The following is a 19,034-nucleotide window of genomic DNA, read 5'->3' as shown; positions in this document are numbered from 1 at the left end:
CTGGCCGTCTTTCAGCTGCAGGAATTGGTTTTCCAGACAGTCACCACTAACCCCTCAGGCTGGGTCAGTGGCCTCTTTGGGGCTCGTCTGAGCCTTAGGGGTTTCTCTGTGTCATAGCACTGATCACCAGGTGTAGCTGTTGTCCACCTGCTAGTCCGCGAGCTACTCGAGGGCAGGGGCCTATTCATCTCCATTTCTAGAGCCAAGCACCATAAATCCTGGATGGCTGGACAGATGGGTAGATGGATGGATGGATGGGTGGGTGGGTGGATGAATGGATAGATGGAGGGATGGATGAATCGGTGGGTGGGTGGATGGATGGGTGGGTGGAGGGATATGTGGGTAGATAGATGGGTGGGTGAGCGGGTGGAGGGATGGATGGATGAGTGGATGGAGGGATGGGTGGGTGTAGGGATGGAGGGATGGTTGGGTGGATGGAGGGATGGGTAGGTGGGGGGATATGTGGGTAGATAGATGGGTGGGTGAGCGGGTGGAGGGATGTATGGGTGAGTGGATGGAGGGATGGGGGGGTGTATGGAGGGATGGGCGGGTGGATGGAGGGTAGGTGTATGGATAGAGGGATGGGTGGGTGGGTGGATGGAGGGATGGATGGGTGGATGGAGGGATGGGTAGGTGGATGGAGGCATGGGTAGGTGTAGGGATGGAGGGATGGGTGGGTGGATGGAGGGAGGGATGAGTGGATAGATAGAGGGATGGGTAGGTGGATGGAGGCATGAGTAGGTGTAGGGATGGAGGGATAGGTGGGTGGGTAGAGGGATGGATGGGTGGAGGGAGGCGTGGGTAGAGGGAGGCATGGGTGGGTGGATGGAGACATGGGTGGGTGGATGGAGGCATGGGTAGGTGTAGGGATGGAGGGATGGATGGATGGAAGAATGGGTGAGTAGGTAGATAGGTGGGTAGATGGATGGGTAGATGGAGGGATGGGTGGGTGGGTGGAGGGATGGGTGAATGCAGGGATGGATGGGTAGATGGGTGGGTGGGTGGATGAATGGATGGTGGATGAAAGGGTGGGTGGGTGGAAGGATTGGTGAAAGGAGAGAAGGAAGGAAGAATAAATGATTTCATATGAAAATAAAAAACCCATTGTTGTCAAGTCAATTTCCACTCATGGCGACCCCATGTGTTATAAAGTAGAACTGCTCTGTAAGGTTTTCTTAGCTATGGTCTTTACAGAAGCAGATCACCAGGCTTTCTTTGGCTGCACTGCGGGGGGGTTCATACCGCCAGCCTCTATGTTAAAGCGCAAATGGCTTGCACCACCCAGGGACCTCAGCTTCACGTGGTGGCACATTTATTCCTCAAAGGCTCAGATGTCTACTGTGAGCCATTTACTTAGCTAGGCGTTCCTCGGAGAAGGACAGCTGAAGCCTTTGCTCTCAGAGCGTTTACAGTCTGTTGGGCAGTAAAGACTACTTGAGTCATCACGTCATCACAAGTTGTGATGAAGTGCCGAGCAGGCAGAACCTGATGCTGGGAGGAGGCCACTGGGCCTCGTTCTGGTTCCAGTGGTCATGGAGTGTGTCTGTGAGGACGGGCATTTGAGAAGAGATCTGAAGGAGGCTGTCTTCTTACTAGTTTCTGACGCCCATGAAGAAAAACTTCAAACCTACAGAAGGGTTGGTTCAAAGACCAATTTCATGGACACCCATACAGTCTCCACCTAGATCAAACAGCTGTTGACTTCTGCCATATCCACTTTGTTGCGCCTTTTTCTGTTTTTGGAAAATTGAAACATCTAGAACACAGTTGCAGGTACCATGACATCTCACTCCTCAGTACTTGAGCACATACTCTGTAAGGGTAGACATTCTCCTACAAAACCATGGAAGTACTATCGCAGTAATTCTATAATTGCATCTGGTACTCAGACCATACTCAATTCCCCCAGTTGCACCAAACTGCCCCTTTTGAGCCAAGATGACAGCCTAGGAGACCCTATGGGGCAGTTCTGCTCTGTCACACGGGGTCACTATGAGTGAAAAATCGACTAGACTGCACCTAACAGACACACAACCTTTTCTTATAACATTTACTTTTTTTTAAGTGACCGTGGGTCAAAGATTTATTTATCTCATTGAGGAGAAGAGTGAGATGGTAAAGTTGATTCCAAGAGCATTTGAGGAATTGGATATTTATAGGCATAAAACCCAAAAAGAGTTAGAACAAGACTGCTGGGTTAGATTTAAACAAAGTGGTGAGTGTCCTACAGGGAAGTATGTCATCACCCTCGGGATTATCTTCTCTGTGGGACATAAATCTACAAGATAACATGTAACTTTGAAGTATCTGGGCTTTAATCAGAAAATAAAGACCACAGGCACATTCTCCTAGATAATCCCTGGACACGCGTGTTAAAAATGCCCAGGTGTGAACTGAAAGGAAGCCTCCCTTCCATCCACCACACCTGCTTTTGCCTTCTTTGCAAGTTAGGGATAATTTTTTCTTAACAAGACCTTCTTCCCTGATCCTTCCAGCCAGAATCAACTCTTCTTTGTTGAGAAATTATTGATATACCCTAAAATCATTGTAACTGCTTTGTGATTGGTAGTCAATGTATACAGTTAGGCCACCTTCACTGCGGTCCAGTGTTAGCGAATTTCATCACTCAAAAGAGTTCCCTTCTGCCTGTTTGCAGTCGACCCTGCTCCAGCCCCAGGCAAATGCCCATTTGTTTTTTCCTCTAGAAATTTGGCTTTTTAAGAAATTTCATATAAATGGAGTCATGCAAATTGTCTTTTGTGTCTGGCATCTTTCACTTAGCATGATGTTTTTGAGGTTCACCCATCTTATAGCACCATGTTATGGTAGTTTGTTCTTTTTTCATTGCTGTTTTCCTCTTCACCAGTTGGTGGATTTTGGGATTGCTTCCAGTTTGGGGCCGTTATGAATAATGCTGCATATTTGCATCTCACGGGTATGTTTTAATTCTCTTGAGTGTATTCCTAGGCATGGAGCTCCCGGGCATACGGTAGATGCCTGTGTTGACTGTATCCCTAGGCATGGAGCTCCTGGTCATACGGTAGGTGCCTGTGTTGAGTGTATCCCTAGGTGTGGAGCTCCTGGTCGTACGGTAGGTGCCTGTGTTGAGTGTATCCCTAGGCGTGGAGCTCCTGGTCTTAGGGTAGGTGCCTGTGTTGAGTGTATCCCTAGGCGTGGAGCTCCTGGTCGTACGGTAGGTGCCTGTGTTGAGTGTATCCCTAGGCGTGGAGCTCCTGGTCATACGGTAGGTGCCTGTGTTGAGTGTATCCCTAGGCGTGGAGCTCCTGGTCTTAGGGTAGGTGCCTGTGTTGAGTGTATCCCTGGGCGTGGAGCTCCTGGTCATACGGTAGGTGCCTGTGTTGAGTGTATCCCTAGGCGTGGAGCTCCTGGTCGTACGGTAGGCGCCTGTGTTGAGTGTATCCCTAGGCGTGGAGCTCCTGGTCGTACGGTAGGTGCCTGTGTTGAGTGTATCCCTAGGCGTGGAGCTCCTGGTCGTACGGTAGGTGCCTGTGTTGAGTGTATCCCTAGGCGTGGAGCTCCTGGTCTTAGGGTAGGTGCCTGTGTTGAGTGTATCCCTAGGCGTGGAGCTCCTGGTCGTACGGTAGGTGCCTGTGTTGAGTGTATCCCTAGGCGTGGAGCTCCTGGTCGTACGGTAGGCGCCTGTGTTGAGTGTATCCCTAGGCGTGGAGCTCCTGGTCGTACGGTAGGTGCCTGTGTTGAGTGTATCCCTAGGCGTGGAGCTCCTGGTCTTAGGGTAGGTGCCTGTGTTGAGTGTATCCCTAGGCGTGGAGCTCCTGGTCGTACGGTAGGCGCCTGTGTTGAGTGTATCCCTAGGCGTGGAGCTCCTGGTCGTACGGTAGGCGCCTGTGTTGAGTGTATCCCTAGGCGTGGAGCTCCTGGTCGTACGGTAGGCGCCTGTGTTGAGTGTATCCCTAGGCGTGGAGCTCCTGGTCGTACGGTAGGCGCCTGTGTTGAGTGTATCCCTAGGCGTGGAGCTCCTGGTCGTACGGTAGGCGCCTGTGTTGAGTGTATCCCTAGGCGTGGAGCTCCTGGTCATACGGTAGGTGCCTGTGTTGAGTGTATCCCTAGGCGTGGAGCTCCTGGTCTTAGGGTAGGTGCCTGTGTTGAGTGTATCCCTAGGCGTGGAGCTCCTGGTCGTACGGTAGGCGCCTGTGTTGAGTGTATCCCTAGGCGTGGAGCTCCTGGTCGTACGGTAGGCGCCTGTGTTGAGTGTATCCCTAGGCGTGGAGCTCCTGGTCGTACGGTAGGCGCCTGTGTTGAGTGTATCCCTAGGCGTGGAGCTCCTGGTCGTACGGTAGGCGCCTGTGTTGAGTGTATCCCTAGGCGTGGAGCTCCTGGTCGTACGGTAGGCGCCTGTGTTGAGTGTATCCCTAGGCGTGGAGCTCCTGGTCGTACGGTAGGCGCCTGTGTTGAGTGTATCCCTAGGCGTGGAGCTCCTGGTCGTACGGTAGGCGCCTGTGTTGAGTGTATCCCTAGGCGTGGAGCTCCTGGTCCTAGGGTAGGTACCTGTGTTGAGTGTATCCCTAGGCGTGGAGCTCCTGGTCGTACGGTAGGTGCCTGTGTTGAGTGTATCCCTAGGCGTGGAGCTCCTGGTCCTAGGGTAGGTACCTGTGTTGAGTGTATCCCTAGGCGTGGAGCTCCTGGTCGTACGGTAGGTGCCTGTGTTGAGTGTATCCCTAGGCGTGGAGCTCCTGGTCCTAGGGTAGGTACCTGTGTTGAGTGTATCCCTAGGCGTGGAGCTCCTGGTCGTACGGTAGGTGCCTGTGTTGAGTGTATCCCTAGGCGTGGAGCTCCTGGTCGTACGGTAGGTGCCTGTGTTGAGTGTATCCCTAGGCGTGGAGCTCCTGGTCCTAGGGTAGGTACCTGTGTTGAGTGTATCCCTAGGCGTGGAGCTCCTGGTCGTACGGTAGGTACCTGTGTTGAGTGTATCCCTAGGCGTGGAGCTCCTGGTCGTACGGTAGGTGCCTGTGTTGAGTGTATCCCTAGGCGTGGAGCTCCTGGTCGTACGGTAGGTGCCTGTGTTGAGTGTATCCCTAGGCGTGGAGCTCCTGGTCGTACGGTAGGCGCCTGTGTTGAGTGTATCCCTAGGCGTGGAGCTCCTGGTCGTACGGTAGGCGCCTGTGTTGAGTGTATCCCTAGGCGTGGAGCTCCTGGTCTTAGGGTAGGTACCTGTGTTGAGTGTATCCCTAGGCGTGGAGCTCCTGGTCGTACGGTAGGTGCCTGTGTTGAGTGTATCCCTAGGCGTGGAGCTCCTGGTCCTAGGGTAGGTACCTGTGTTGAGTGTATCCCTAGGCGTGGAGCTCCTGGTCGTACGGTAGGTGCCTGTGTTGAGTGTATCCCTAGGCGTGGAGCTCCTGGTCCTAGGGTAGGTACCTGTGTTGAGTGTATCCCTAGGCGTGGAGCTCCTCGTCGTACGGTAGGTGCCTGTGTTGAGTGTATCCCTAGGCGTGGAGCTCCTGGTCGTACGGTAGGTGCCTGTAAGAAACTGCCAAACTCTCTTCCAGAACTGCTGATGCATTTTCCACTCCTGCCATCGTGTGACGGTTCCAGTTCCTCCACACCCTCGTTGTCACTTGTCACCGTCTGTCTGTTCAGTTCTGCCCCGGAGGACTTTCTAGGTGTCTTCTGAATGAAGAAGCTCCTGCTGGGATTTGGCCATTCTGCTTTGTAGAAAATCAGCCGGCGGAAGTGCGTGCTCACAGCCCAGGGGCCTGTGCAGGCTGTCACAGGGAGAGCCCTGCGAGCCCCAGACCCAGGCTGGCCAGCCCTCGGACCCTGGCCCACGGTGACCTAAAACAACTCTGACCCTACAAGGACTTTAAACATTTTTTAAGTTGAGGTGCGATTTTCAAGCAGAATGCTCTGAAGTATACCATTCAGTTTTTGTTTTCAGTCTTTTTATTTATTTATTTATTTTAAAATAATTTTTATCATGCCATTCAGTTCTGATGAGTGCACATTGAGAGAGTGTTTCCATCACTACAGGTCTTTGTGACCCTTCCCAGGCAACCCCCCCCAAAAGCAACCACAGATCTGGTTTCTATCCGGGCCTGGGTTTTTTTTTTGTGTGTCCTGGTGTTTTAATTAAAATAATCTCAGTGTAGGAAACATCTGACAACCACAGTAGAGTATAAAGAAGAAAAGGTCAGTGCAAACAGTTAAGTGCTGGACCACTAGCCCAGAGGTTGCTGGTTCGAACCTACCCAGAAGTGCCTCGGAAGACAGGCCTGGCAATCTGCTTCCTGAAGGCCACAGCCTTGAAAACCCTTCGGAGCAGTTCTGCTCTGCACACGGGGTCACCATGAGTCGGAATCAGGTGAGAAGGCAACTAGCCACCACCACCCGGGGAGGACCCGTGTTAATACTCTGTATAGTGCCCTTTGGTAGGTATTTCTCAGTATCTTCTTACATTACGAGCTAGAACTTGGCTGTGTGTTGCTCGGCATTACGCTTACTTCTTACCATGTACATCCCCCCGTGTAACCAGGGACCCGGTGTCCGAGGTTTAGACGGATGCCGGATGCCGGGTTTAGCGGTGCTCTGCGCATCCTTCCTCCGAATCCCGTGTCTTCACCGGCACGCCTGGCCTCGTCAGTTCCTAGAAGTCGGACTCCGCGGGCAAGCCTGGGAGGGGGGTGCAAAGCCGCGTCTAGGCCCTACGTCCCTGGCCCTGTGCAAGGCTCTGAGCCTCAGTTTCCCTTTAGGATAGGACCAAGCTGCACCTGTCTGCGGCGGTCGGGAGACTGAGATCGTGGCTAAGCGTGCCCAGGTGCGGCCGCTGGAGCCGCCCAGCTGCGCGCACCTTTCGCCCGGTGCCCCTGCGCCTGTCGAAAGGGGGCGCAGCTGCCCTCTGCTACCACCACCCACTGTGGACACCCACGCGCCCGGGAAGCTGAGGTCTCCCTGGCGCAGCCCCGCCCCCGGCCCCGCCCCCGGCCCCCGGCCCCCGGCCCCCGGCCCCGGGCCCCGGTCCCGGTCTCCCGGGCCCATGTCGGGGTCTCGACGAGCCAGGCTGGAGCGTTGGAGGCGGAGCGAACCGAGCGTCGTGCGCTCCCGGCATCTGCGCGCGACTGAGTGGCCTGGCTCCGCCCCCGCAGCCGCAGCCCTGCCTTGCGTCCTGTGCGTCTGCGGGTCGGTCCCTCGGTCCCTCCGTGGGTCGGCCCCGGGTGCGGCAGAGGGCAGTGTCCGCGGAGCGAGGCATGGAGCCGCCGGCCGCGCGATCCTGAGCCCCGCGCGTTCATGGTGAGTCGGGTCCGCGCCCTCGCCGCCGCCCGGGTGTTGTAAGCTGAGGGGGGATGTTCCTCTGTGCACGTATGTGTGTGTGCTTGTGCGCGCCCGTGTGTGTGTGTGTGCGCGTGCGTGTATGTATGTGTGCGCACTCGCGTGTCCGTGTGTGTGCGTATGTATGTGTGCGTACGTGTGTGCGACTGTGTGCGGTACTGTTAGGTGTAGTAAGGAAAGACGCTCGCATATGTACAGAGGTGGGGCGTTTTTTCCTCCGGGGCGCTCTTTTGTCTGTGTTTGGACATTCTTCCAGGGTGCAGTGTCAACGGGTCCCGTGGGAGAGGGTGGGAGCGAGTGCAAGGCCTTCAGCAGAGTTCTTGTTACCCAAAACGCAGATGCTTACCGTGATCCTGTCTTCAGACAGGTGAGCTGTGGACCGTTTGCACAGGGCGCCCAGGTGCTCTGGGTCCACAGGGTGGGCAGATCACCTGCAAGAGTACCCGGCTCCTGGACACTCATCTCATTCACCAGCCGGCACGTTGAACTTAATGTTCTTGGTGCTCTGCCAGGAGTCTGCACCCAGAAAGGTCTGGGTGTTCCCCAGGTGCCCGGGTTCCCGCTGACTTAGTGCTTTCTGGGAAGACACGGGTAGGGAGTGGCCTCGCACTGCTGGTGGGCAGGAGAAAGTAAGGTGAGAATCGGTACTGACTCTGGAAGTCCACTCGTCCCACTAAAACGGCAGCGCAGGCCCAGGCTCTGGAGCAGCGCCCACGGCTGCTTGCGATGAGGCCCTCCTGCAGTGAGTTCTGTCCTGTGGCATGAGTACTCCCCAGCCAGTCACACTCACGCTCCCTGCCAGCGTCTAGACACCTGCTGCAGCCAGGTGTCTAGCGCCCACTCATTCTGCTTTAACCTTGGCATTTAACAGGGCAGGAGGCAGGTTTGGAGGGTCAGGGGTATACTCAAGGTCACACTGCTGGGGTGGTGGCGGGGGAGGGAGAGGGTCAGCCAGGCCTGCTGCCGGTGCCCCCCCACATCCCACCTTGAGTTCCCACTCCTGACAATCCCCCCCTACATCCCCCCACACACCTCCCCTCTCCCCGCCCCATGAGTCCTCCCCACCCCCTCTCTGCCCCTACACACCAACTCTGCGGCCTTGGGCACAGTTCATGTCACTGTGAGTTGCTCCTGTGTGGGATGACTGCCTATCTGTGTCTCACCTCAGGGGCACCTTACACCCTCACCATTTGTTTCAAACGATTAATCGTGACACAGTGCAGTTTACTCAGAGGCTGAAGCTTTGATGTAGGTTTTGTCTAATGACTTCTCTCTTTCTGGCTGAAGTAGAGTTCCAGGAAGCTAGGAAAGCTTTGACTGCCGGCAGCTGGCCTGCTGAGCCCTCTCCCAGGCTGCTAAGTAGTATGGACAGTCCTCGTGTTGACGGTAGTCCTAGCAGCATTGCCTTATTTGCAAATCTTGATTTCTTTCTCTTAAATATTTCTCGAGACAGGTTTTTTTAAAGTTCTTTTCTCATCGGCAGATCAATCAATGAGTACTCTCCGTGCTGGGAGGAGCACCCCCCACCCTGTAATGTGGCCCTTCCTCCATAAAGCCCTTTCTGGCTCTGCTCCAGATGCAGCGCGTCCCCTACTCGGTGCTTGTCTACCTGCTCAAGCTGCTCGTGAAGCCTAATCTGGAGCCAGCAACCTGGGCTCGACTCCATTCCCCACTGCACGTGCTCACCCTCTTGAGCGCCCCAGTGTCTCGCGTGCTTCCTCTGCTGTGCTCCCACCGCCCTGTGAGCCACTCGTGTGCGTCTGCTGTGCCCCCACTGCCTCGTGAACCCCTCATGTACATCTGCCTTGCCCCCACCACCTCATGAGCCCCTCGTGTGCATGGTACGGTGCTGTCTTGCTTTCAGGTTGCAGCTTCCCTTGGGTCCTCTGCTCAGATCTTTCCCGCCCTTGCTTGGCTCAGGCTGCACCTGTGTGAGACACATTTCTCAATTCCCAGCAGCGGGCTTCTGCTTTCTGGGACCCACAGCACTAGGTGCCCACGGCTTGCTGCTTGGCCTCCTCGTGGCCTCTTTATTCATGTCCTTTTATGGGAGCTTCCTTTGTCTTCCTAGGAGCTGGGCCTGTCTCCTGGGGGCTGGGCACAGTGTCTTATCTGTTGCTTCAATGTGGATGCCGCGTGGCCTCTTCACAAATGGGCTTCCCTTTTTCTAGGTGGTCCCCTTTCCTCTTCTCCCTGCCTGCTAAGCTGGTGCATTCCTAGTCTGGTGTGGAGCTGGTCCTCCTTGGCCACCTTGGCTCTCACTGCCTCGATCTGGACCTTTGCTGGGTCCATAGATGTACTCACAGCCCAGATGGCCAGCCCTGATCAGCCCTGTCCAGTGGCAGGCCACAGCTGCACCCACAGCCCAGCTGCCCAACCCCTGTTGGCCCTATTCTGGCAGCAGGCCAGGGAGTGCAGTCACAGCCTGGCCCTGGCAGGGCTGCGCCTGGTGTGGCCGGTCTCAGAGTACACCCACAGCTCAGTGGTCTGTTTGAGCTGTGCATGTTTAGGTCAGCGGCAGGTCTCGTGTGCTGCTTCCTCGCTAGTGGTGGTCTTGTCTCCCCAGCATGGTGCATTCGCTATTCTACGCTCAGAGTGGAACTCTGACCTCCTAGGTCAGTAGCTTGCACGCTTTTTTTTTTCTTTTTTTGTGCTTCAAGTGAAAGTTTACAATTCAGGTCAGTTTTTCATATAGAAACTTATACGCACATTGTTACGTGACCCTAGTTGCTCTTCCTACAATGTGACAGCACACTCTTTCTCTCCGCCCTGTATTCCTGTGTCCATTCAACCAGCCCCCCCCACCCCGCCGCCTTCTCATCTCCCCTCCCGCAAAGTCTCGTGTGTCTACTTGAGCCAAGAAGCTCACTGCTCACCAGTATCATTTTCTGTCTTATAGTCCAGTCCCAATCCCTGTCTGAAGAGTTGGCTTCGGGAATAGTCCCAGTCTTGGGCTAACAGAAGGTCTGGAGACCATGACCTCCATGGTCCCTCTAATCTCAGTCAGACCATTAAGTCTGGTCTTTTTACTAGAATTTGAGGTCTGCATCCCCTTTTTCTCCTGCTCCATCAGGGATTCTCTGTTGTGTTCCCTGTCAGGGCAGTCATCGGTTGTAGCCAGGCACCATCTAGTTCTTCTGGTCTCATGCTGATGTAGTCTCTGATTTATGTGGCCCTTTCAGTCTCTTGGGTTCATAATTACCTTGTGTCTTTGGTGTTCTTCATTCTCCTTTGCTCCAGGTGAGTTGAGACCAATCGATGCATCTTAGATGTCCGGTCACTAGTGTTTAAGACCCCAGACGCCACTCTCGATAGTGGGAAGCGGAATTTTTTTTTTTTATTATTGTTTTTTAAGTGAAAGTTTACAAACCAAGTCAGTCTCTCATACAAAAACTTAAATACACCTTGCTATATACTCCTAGTTGCTCTCCCTCTAATGGGACAGCACACTTCTTCTCTCCACCCTCTATTTTCATGTCCATTTGGGCAGCTTCTGACCCCCTCTGCCCTCTCATCTTCCAGCCAGACAGGAGCTGCCCACATAGTCTCATGTGTCTGCTTGATCCAAGAAGCTCAATCCTCACCATTATCATTTTCTATCCCATAGTCCAGTCCAGTCCCTATCTGAAGAGTTGGGTTTAGGAATGGTTCCAGTCTTGGGCTAACAGAAGGTCTGGGGACCGTGATCTCCAGGGTCTCTCTAGTCTCAATCAGACCATTAAGTCAGATCTTTTTACGAGAATTTGGGGTCTACATCCCACTGCTCTCGTGCTCCCTCAGGGGTTCTCTGTTGTGTTCCCTGTCAGGGCAGTCAGCGGTTGTAGCCGGGCACCATCTAGTTCTTCTGGTCTCAGGGTGATGTAGTCTCTGGTTTATGTGGCCCTTTCTGTCTCTTGGGCTCGTAATTACCTTGTGTCTTTGGTGTTCTTCATTCTCCTTGGCTCCAGGTGGGCTGAGACCAATTGATGCATCTTAGATGGCCACTTGCTAGTGTTTAAGACCCCAGACACCACTCTCCACAGTGGGATGCAGGATGTTTACTTAATAAATTTTATTATGCCAATTGATTTAGATGCCCCGAAACCATGGTCCCCAAACCCCCACCCTTGCTGTGCTGATCTTCGAAGCGTTCGGTTTATTCAGGAAACTTCTTTGCTTTTGGTTTAGTGCAGTTGTGCTGACCTCTCCTGTATTGTGTGTTGTCTTTCCTTTCACCTAAAATAGTTCTTAGCTACTGTCTAGTTAGTGAGTACCCCACTCCTTCCCTCCCACCTTTTGTAACCATTAAAGAATATATTTTTCTGTATTTAAACTATTTCTTGAGTTCTTATATTAGTGGCCTCATAGAGTATTTGTCATTTTGCAATTGACTAATTTCACTCAGCATAATACCTTCCAGATTCATCCATATTGTGAGATGTTTCATGGATTCGTCGTTGTTCTTTATCCCTTGTATAGCATTCCATTGTATGAATAGACCATAATTTGTTTATCCATTCATCTGTTGATGGGCCCTTGGTTGTTTCCATCTTTTTCCTATTTTGCATGCTCTTTAATCATGATCCCCAGTTAAGTGGTTTACAGTGAGACCTGATGCACATATGTAACCAGACACAGAACCGAAACAAGCTGCCCTTACCGTGTGTCCTCTGGTATTTATTGTTTCATTAAAAAAAAATGCTGGCATGACTGATTGAGCCAGTGTGCGCAGTATGCTGGCGGGTGGCCGTTTATGTGTAGCTCTCACGCAGTCATCACGGTCGTCTCCACTGTTGCTTCCTTGTTACAGCTGAGGGGACTGGGGCTGAGAGATGCGCAACAATGCGCCTGTGGTCAGCGCCGCCAAGCCCTGCCGTGTCACGTGCCACCCTGGCGCTGGGGGTACACGGCAGAGCACTGCTGCTTCGCCAGGCCCCTCCATCTCCAGAATCCAGAGAGGGAGTGGTCCTGTCCTTTGTCAAGTTGTTTGTCCAGCCTGGAAGGGAGCCCTACTGCTGACGCCTTGGTAGCTTCGGGAGAACCACGTCTGGAGCAGGGCCTGTAACAGGTGGCAGCGCCCTTCACGCGCTGGACAGCGGTTTAGGATTCATGATTTTGGAAAGGCCCCCTGGGATTTCATTGGGCCGGCTGTCCAGGTTGCTGCTTATTTTTTTTTTAACTGTACAGTCCTCTCTGTGACAACACACAAGTGTCTATGCTGCATCTTCACTCACCGTGCGTGTACTGTTTCTGTCACAGTTGGAAGCTGTATGTGGACTGCACACGGATGATTAAGCTCAGATTTTTGCTTGTGAGGAGCTTGCGTGGATTTGCATGGAGAGGGGTGGCCTGCGGGGAGCCAGAGCGCCTGGCTTTAGTCCCAGCTTCCCCCGTACTAGCTGCACGAGCCGTGGATGTCTCTGGGCCTCCAACTTCTATCTGGGACGCAGGTGAGGGCCGCTCCTACCTCGTGGGCTTGAGTGGACCCAGTGTAAATTTTGTTGTGGTAGTTACCTGCCCTTGAGTTGGCCCCGACTCACGGCACTCCCCATGCACAGTGGAATGAAATGCCTAGTCCCGAGCCATCGCCATGATCGGTTGTGGATCAGACCATCGTGATCCACGTTTGGGAACAGCTCACCCTGGGGCCCAGCACCGTTGGCTGCAGCGTGTAGCTCAGAAGGGTGGTCATTGCTAGTTCTTGTTAAAATGCAGAGTGTCTCAGAGTCCTTCTCAACACAAAGCTCTTGGCAGATTTCCTGTAAAAGCCAAGATGCTTGATACCTGGGTGCTGGACTCAAGGCTTCCTGATGGCTGGTCCCTCTGAATCGATGAACCATTTTCTCAGCTTTTGGCAAGTGGGGACAGTTTAACATTTGAATTGGACCCGTTTTAAGCCAGCGAGCGGCGCTGAGACACCTCACCTCCTGTGTCCTGCACGGACATGGGCCGCCTCTTGGCACCCTTGTCTCTAGCCCACATAGGAATCAGATTTTTTTTCCCACTTGTTGGAAACCGTGGTCTTTCTGGCTGAGAAGGTAATTGCTTGACAAATAACTTTACCGGCAGCACCCGTCTTGGCAGCCAGTGTCAGAACAATTCTTTTAGCGGTTAATCACTCACCGCCTCGTGGCGCTGCTCCCGTTGTTGTCTGGAGTGGTTGCTTAAGCCTCAGCTTCTCCCCACTCCCCGCCTCGGTCGTCTCCCTCCAGGGAGGTGATGAGAGCTTTGTCCGTGGGGGCAACAAGAAGGTGTGGTTGGGTCTGATTCTGCGGAGGGCCCAGGGTCCACACACGTCATTCAGAGCTGGCCGCCCTGGCACCAGCTCTCACCAAGCTCTCCAGCTCCTGGTGGGTGTTTGGAATGTGGTCACTAGGTATGACGAGCTCACCATTGCCGTTTACAACGAATGGAGCAAGTCAGCGCCCCAGCAGCACAGGCTGTGCCTGGGGATCGTGAGCAGGGCAGAACTTACCAGGTGACAGTCCACGGGGATGGCATTTGAGGATGCGAAGGAGTTTCTTCTGTGATGTTGCTTTGAGAAAGCGAAGCAGTGTTAGTCACCTCCATGCGAAGGATTCCCAACCCCTTCTTCGTTTCAGAAAAAGATTTCAAGAGCTAACAAAGGTGTATAAAATGTCGTGGAAGAAAAAAAAAACCGAACACGTTGCCATCGAGTCTATTCCAACTCACAGGGACCTTGTAGGACAGAGTAGAACTGCCCCACGGGGTTTCCCAGGAGCGGCTGATGAGTTTGAACCACCGACCTTTAGATTAGTAGTGGGGTGAGGAATTAGGATGGGGGTAGCTAGAGAGGAGACCAGGGTTGGGGTGGTTGGCTCGGAGCCACTCTGTGGCCATTGCAAGACTCAGTCAGAATTCACAGTGTCCAAAGACGGATGTACTCCTTGTACTCAGAGAGGCACAGGGATTGAGGCAAGTATGTAGCCCTGCTGGGGGCAGCCAAAGACGAGACCCCCAGTAACCCCCAGGAGTATGGAGGACACCCAGGGCTGTATCGCAGAGCGACAGCCTGCAACACCCAGAGTGGGTCATTCTTCCTTCTGGACCGCAGGAAGTATTAAAGTGACCATGAGTCACCCTCAAAACCAATTTCAAGGACTTTCATTAAAAAACAAAAGCCTTCCCTGAGGGAGCAGGAGAGCAGTGGGATGTAGACCTCAAATTCTTGTAAAAAGACAAAACTTAATGGTCTGACTGAGACTAGAGAGACCGTGGAGGTCATGGTTCCCAGACCTTCTCTTAGCCCAAGACAGGAACTATTCCCCAAGCTAACTCTTCAGACAGGGATTAGACTGGACTATAAGACAGAAAATGATACTGGTGAGGAGTGGGCTTCTTGGCTCAAGTAGACACCTGAGGCTATGTGGGCAGCTCCTGTCTGAAGGGAAGATGAGAGGGCAGAGGGGGCTCAGAAGCTGGCTGGATAGACACGAAAAGAGAGAGTGGAGGAAAGGAGTGTGCTGTCTCATTGGGGGGGGAGAGCAACTAGGAGTATATAGCAAAGTGTATATAAATTTTTGTACGAGAGACTGACTTGATTTGTAAACTTTCACTTAAAGTACAATAAAAATTAAAAAAAAATAAAAAGCCTTGATTTAAGGTGGCTTCATCCCTGGGGAGCGCAAACGGTTACTGCACTCAGTGGCTAACCGGAAGGTTGGCCTTTCAAGTCCACTCAGAGGGCTTTGGAAGAAAGGCCTGGCCATTTCCTTCTGAAAAATCAGTCCTTGAAAACCTTGTGGAGCACAGCTCTGCTCAACACACATGGGTCACATGAGTTGGTGCTGACTTAAAACTGGTTTGGGGTTTTTTTTTGTCATCACCTCAGAACTGTTACCAGTTACCCCTGGTGTCTTTGTCCCAGGAAAATGAAGACAAGGCTAGACGACCCAGCAGGCCGCCCTCCCCCAAGCAGAATGTGAGGAAGAATCTCGACTTTGAGCCTCTCTCCACCACTGCCCTCATCCTGGAAGACCGCCCCGCGTGAGTCTTTCTGAGGAATAGCCTGTTTGTTCAGTGGACAGTGACAGCGTGCTAGTCACCTTGTCATTAAAAAGAACTGGGGTCGCCAGAGGACAGGCTGCCGTCACTCGTCACCATGCCGAGTCCCTCTCGGCTCCCAGAACCCACATGTGTGCTGAGGGCTGCTCTCGGCTCCCAGAACCCACATGTGTGCTGAGGGCTGCTCTCGGCTCCCAGTACCCACATGTGTGCTGACGGCCGCTAAATGACTCATCTGAAAAATGGCCCTTCAGCATGGAGGTTTGGGCCAGGATTGTTCGTTCCTGTGGCTTTTCTCCTTCATCTAGCATTTTAAAGTGTTATAAGTGGTAGACTGGTTTGTAACTGCAGGAAACACCAGGAGGTGGGCTGGGCACTGAGTCTGCGTTCACAGGCTGCTGGCCACCGGGCCTCTGCCCCAGGCCCCTGTGTGACAGATTGTGTTTGGAGATGAGGCAGGAGGGACTGCCCATCAAAACAGGGTTTGAAGTTTTACACCATGTTACAGAGATGCAGAAATATAGTATGCATTTTTAATAAAATCAGATGAGCCACGGGGCTGATAAGAAACTTGCCCTCGTAGAAACCTGTCCAGGACATGTGTTGACACAAGCATGTGCTGTGTGCAGCCAGGGTACGCAGCAGTGGTCAGGGGGCAGGGGCATGTTGGAGTGAAAAATACCAAGATTTAGCATTTGTTTATTGGAATTATGAATAATTGTTAGTTTTTTCCTACTAATCTGTTTGCTTCAGATTCCCTACAATGAGCAAATTGTTTCAGTTTTAAAAGAGTATTTTTATGAAAGAGCTGAGCTGTTGGTCTTTGTTGACAGTCTTGAAAAATATAGGTTTTGGTCTTCAGCATATTTTTAAGTAAATAATGCTTCAGGTTTTTTCCCTGGAAGATTTTTATTCAGTATTTGTAGTCTTTTATTCAGTATTTGTAGTCTTTTATTCAGTATTTGTAGTCTTTTATTCAGTATTTGTAGTGGTGAAAGCCCTTCTGTTTTCCATCAAGGAATCTCCCAGCGAAGCCAGCCGAAGAGGCTCAGAAGCACAGACAGCAGTACGAGGAAATGGTGGTTCAGGCCAAGAAACGAGGTAATGGGCCCACATGCTCGGTTGCGGATGGCCAGGAAGGATGAGCTAGCGTCCTTCTGGGCCCTGAACTTTGGTGACGAACACTTTATGTTTTGAAACTTCTAGTTTCCTGTTAAAATGCATGTTTCTACTGTCCCTTTCCGGGAGCTTTATTCAAGGTGAGAAGGCTTTGGACTTCCCCAAGGAAAGGGGCAGGGCAGAGTAGGGAAGGATAGGCTAGGAGGACCAGCCCGCAGGAAGCTCCTGCTGGTTATGCTGGCCCCATCTCTCGCCCTCTCTGGGCACAGTTTTGCTTATTTACAGGTTTGTTTATTTACAGTTTTGCTTATTAAAGCCCCTTGCAGCACCTAAAAACCCCACTCTTCTGGACTGTTTAAAAAGCACAGTTATGTGTCACTTAATGCCCAGGATGAGTTCTGTGAAATAGGACGTTATGATCTGTGTGACCACCTGGGTCCACGAGGCGTCCAGCTGCGGATGCCTCAGGTGAGTGCTTGACCAGGTCCTGCCCAGCCATGGCCCACAGCCCTGTGAAGGTCACAGCGGGGAGGCTCCAGGCGTGGGCCAGGGCAGCAGGGGAACGGTCTCAGCAACCTGGTACCTCTGCCCTGGCTGGGCCTTGCAATGGCTGCCAACCTCGGGCGCTGGGGAACAGGACTGGGGGTCTGCTCCTCCCTGCTTCAGGAGCGCCTGTTACATGGGAGAGGGCAGTGGGCTTGCTGCTGAGTCAGGCTGTTGGCATCCCAAAGGGTAAGCGCCAGAGCACAGGTGTAGACGCGGTCAGATGGGGTCTGAACAGACGTTATGCAGCACATGACTGTATGTGGACTGAAACGGGCGGTACTTCTCAGAGTTGCTTCTTACACGTGAAGAGCAATGCTTGGTAATCTTGCATTCGGTCCTGGACCAGAGGGCAGAGGTGTTTGTAGTGGACTCTATTGGGGCAGTTGCCGGAATTAGAATGGGTCTGTGGGTTGTGTTGAAGTACCGTGTGAATATTAACGTCCTTATTTTTGCAGTTGTACTGAGGTTGTGTAAAAGCGTGTCTCCGTTTTGGGGAAATAGATGCTAAAGTATTTAGAGGTAAAAGGTCACAATGTATACAGCTTACTCGTAAGTGGTTCTGAAGGAGCAAAGCGATCGAGAGAGGATAATGAGGCAAAATGGCAACTACAGGGGTTAAGGATGTACAGGAATCGTTGTTAAATCCTTATGATTTTTCTTTAATTTTAAAATTATTTCAAAACGAATAGTTAAAAGAGTAGCTGGTAAGCTGTTAACCGCCAGGATGGAGCCCCCTTGGGAGGGTGGGCGGGCACAGAGGGCTCTGGTGTTCCCTCACAGCCTGGCTTTGTCCCGGTGTTGGTTACGTGGGCATATCCAGTTCATATGACTGAGTTTTATACTTACTTGTACCCTTTACTGGGCGTACATTGTACTTGAAAAGCTTACTGAGAAATAGGTGGTGCCCGAGCGTGCTAGGGTCTGCGTTGAGTTAGTGCTAGACTGTCCGACTTCACACTGTCCCCTGGCATGTCGCAACGTGACCTTTGGGTATGGTCACCGTGCCTGAGAACGACGCTGTCCACCAAAGGCCTTCTTCTCATTGTTCCACTGGGGCATCTAGAACTGAAGGAGGCTCAGCGGCGGAGGAAGCAGCTGGAGGAGAGGTGCCGGCTGGAGGAGAGCATTGGGAATGCAGTCCTCACCTGGAACAATGAGATCCTGCCCAACTGGGAAACGATGTAAGAATGCGAGGTGGTCATGGTGGCTAGGGCTGTGTTCACTGCGGTGCACATTGCAGGCTGTGACGGCATCACTCGAGGGCCTGAGTTGCATAGAGCCCCCTCCCTGAGGTGTTGGTTCTGCTCTGTCCTTCCTGTATCGGCCCCTCCTCCTTCCTCCCCAGCAGCCAGAAGGGCCTTTCTAAACACAGTTGACGTCCCTTCCCCACTTAACATCTCGGTGAGTGCCCGAGACTTTCAGGCTCACGTTTGAGTTCCTCAGCTTAGCAGGCAGGGCCTGTGCAAGCCAGTCTGCCCTGCCCTTCAGCCTCCCTGTCGCCCCTTCTTCCTTGAATGGAGCCCCGTCCCTGGGGTGTGGGCCTGGGGCCTTTGCTGTCCCTTCCTCTGCCTAGAGAGTGCTGGGTCTTTTGTGCCCTGGGCCTCAGCTCTCAGGGCAGGTGGGGGGTTGTGACTCAGCAGGTGTCTCTGGCTCCCAGGCCCCAGGGCTGGGCACACGAAGGCCAGTGTTTCTTCTTTGAAAACAGACTCACGGTCCTTCTCCTGTCCAGGTGGAGCTCTAGAAAAGTCCGGGACCTGTGGTGGCAGGGCATCCCACCCAGCGTGCGCGGCAGAGTCTGGAGCTTGGCCATCGGCAACGAGCTGAACATCACCCACGGTGAGCGCCCGCCGGGCCCGCCCCCTGCCCCACACCTGAGGGGAGAGACAGCCGGGCGGTCCTGGTGCTTCTAGCTGGTGATGCGGAGCACAGGCCCTGCTGTCTTCCTATGGCCTGGTCTTCCCCAGGTGGGTGGAGGGACGGTGACCCTTGTCAGAGCTGACTAAGAGCCGGTCCTGGCCGTGAGGAGTGGTGAGGGGATATGGTGGGAGGAGGAGTCTCCGTCT

General features: G+C 53.1%; 1 protein-coding gene across 7 annotated transcripts in view; it reads left to right on the top strand.

Moving 5' to 3' along the window:
* Positions 1 to 19,034, top strand: part of TBC1D14 (TBC1 domain family member 14) — a 90,678-nt gene that overhangs the window by 53,409 nt on the left and 18,235 nt on the right. For 5 of the 7 annotated variants that reach the window (XM_003422739.4, XM_064286213.1, XM_064286211.1 and 2 more), the window contains 4 exons: positions 15,170 to 15,288; positions 16,325 to 16,407; positions 18,035 to 18,152; positions 18,701 to 18,807. In XM_003422739.4, the coding sequence (XP_003422787.1) occupies positions 15,170 to 15,288; positions 16,325 to 16,407; positions 18,035 to 18,152; positions 18,701 to 18,807 (427 nt within the window). Of the gene's footprint in view, positions 1 to 7,152; positions 7,264 to 12,540; positions 12,732 to 15,169; positions 15,289 to 16,324; positions 16,408 to 18,034; positions 18,153 to 18,700; positions 18,808 to 19,034 lie in introns of those variants that run through there. The other 2 variants (XM_064286214.1, XM_023541928.2) reach the window with 2 other exon arrangements.

The sequence above is a fragment of the Loxodonta africana genome, chromosome 5 (assembly GCF_030014295.1).
Source record: "Loxodonta africana isolate mLoxAfr1 chromosome 5, mLoxAfr1.hap2, whole genome shotgun sequence".
NCBI classification, from domain to species: Eukaryota; Metazoa; Chordata; class Mammalia; order Proboscidea; family Elephantidae; genus Loxodonta; species Loxodonta africana.
Note: the sequence above shows the minus strand (reverse complement) of the source record. Positions and strands in the feature narration are given on the sequence as shown.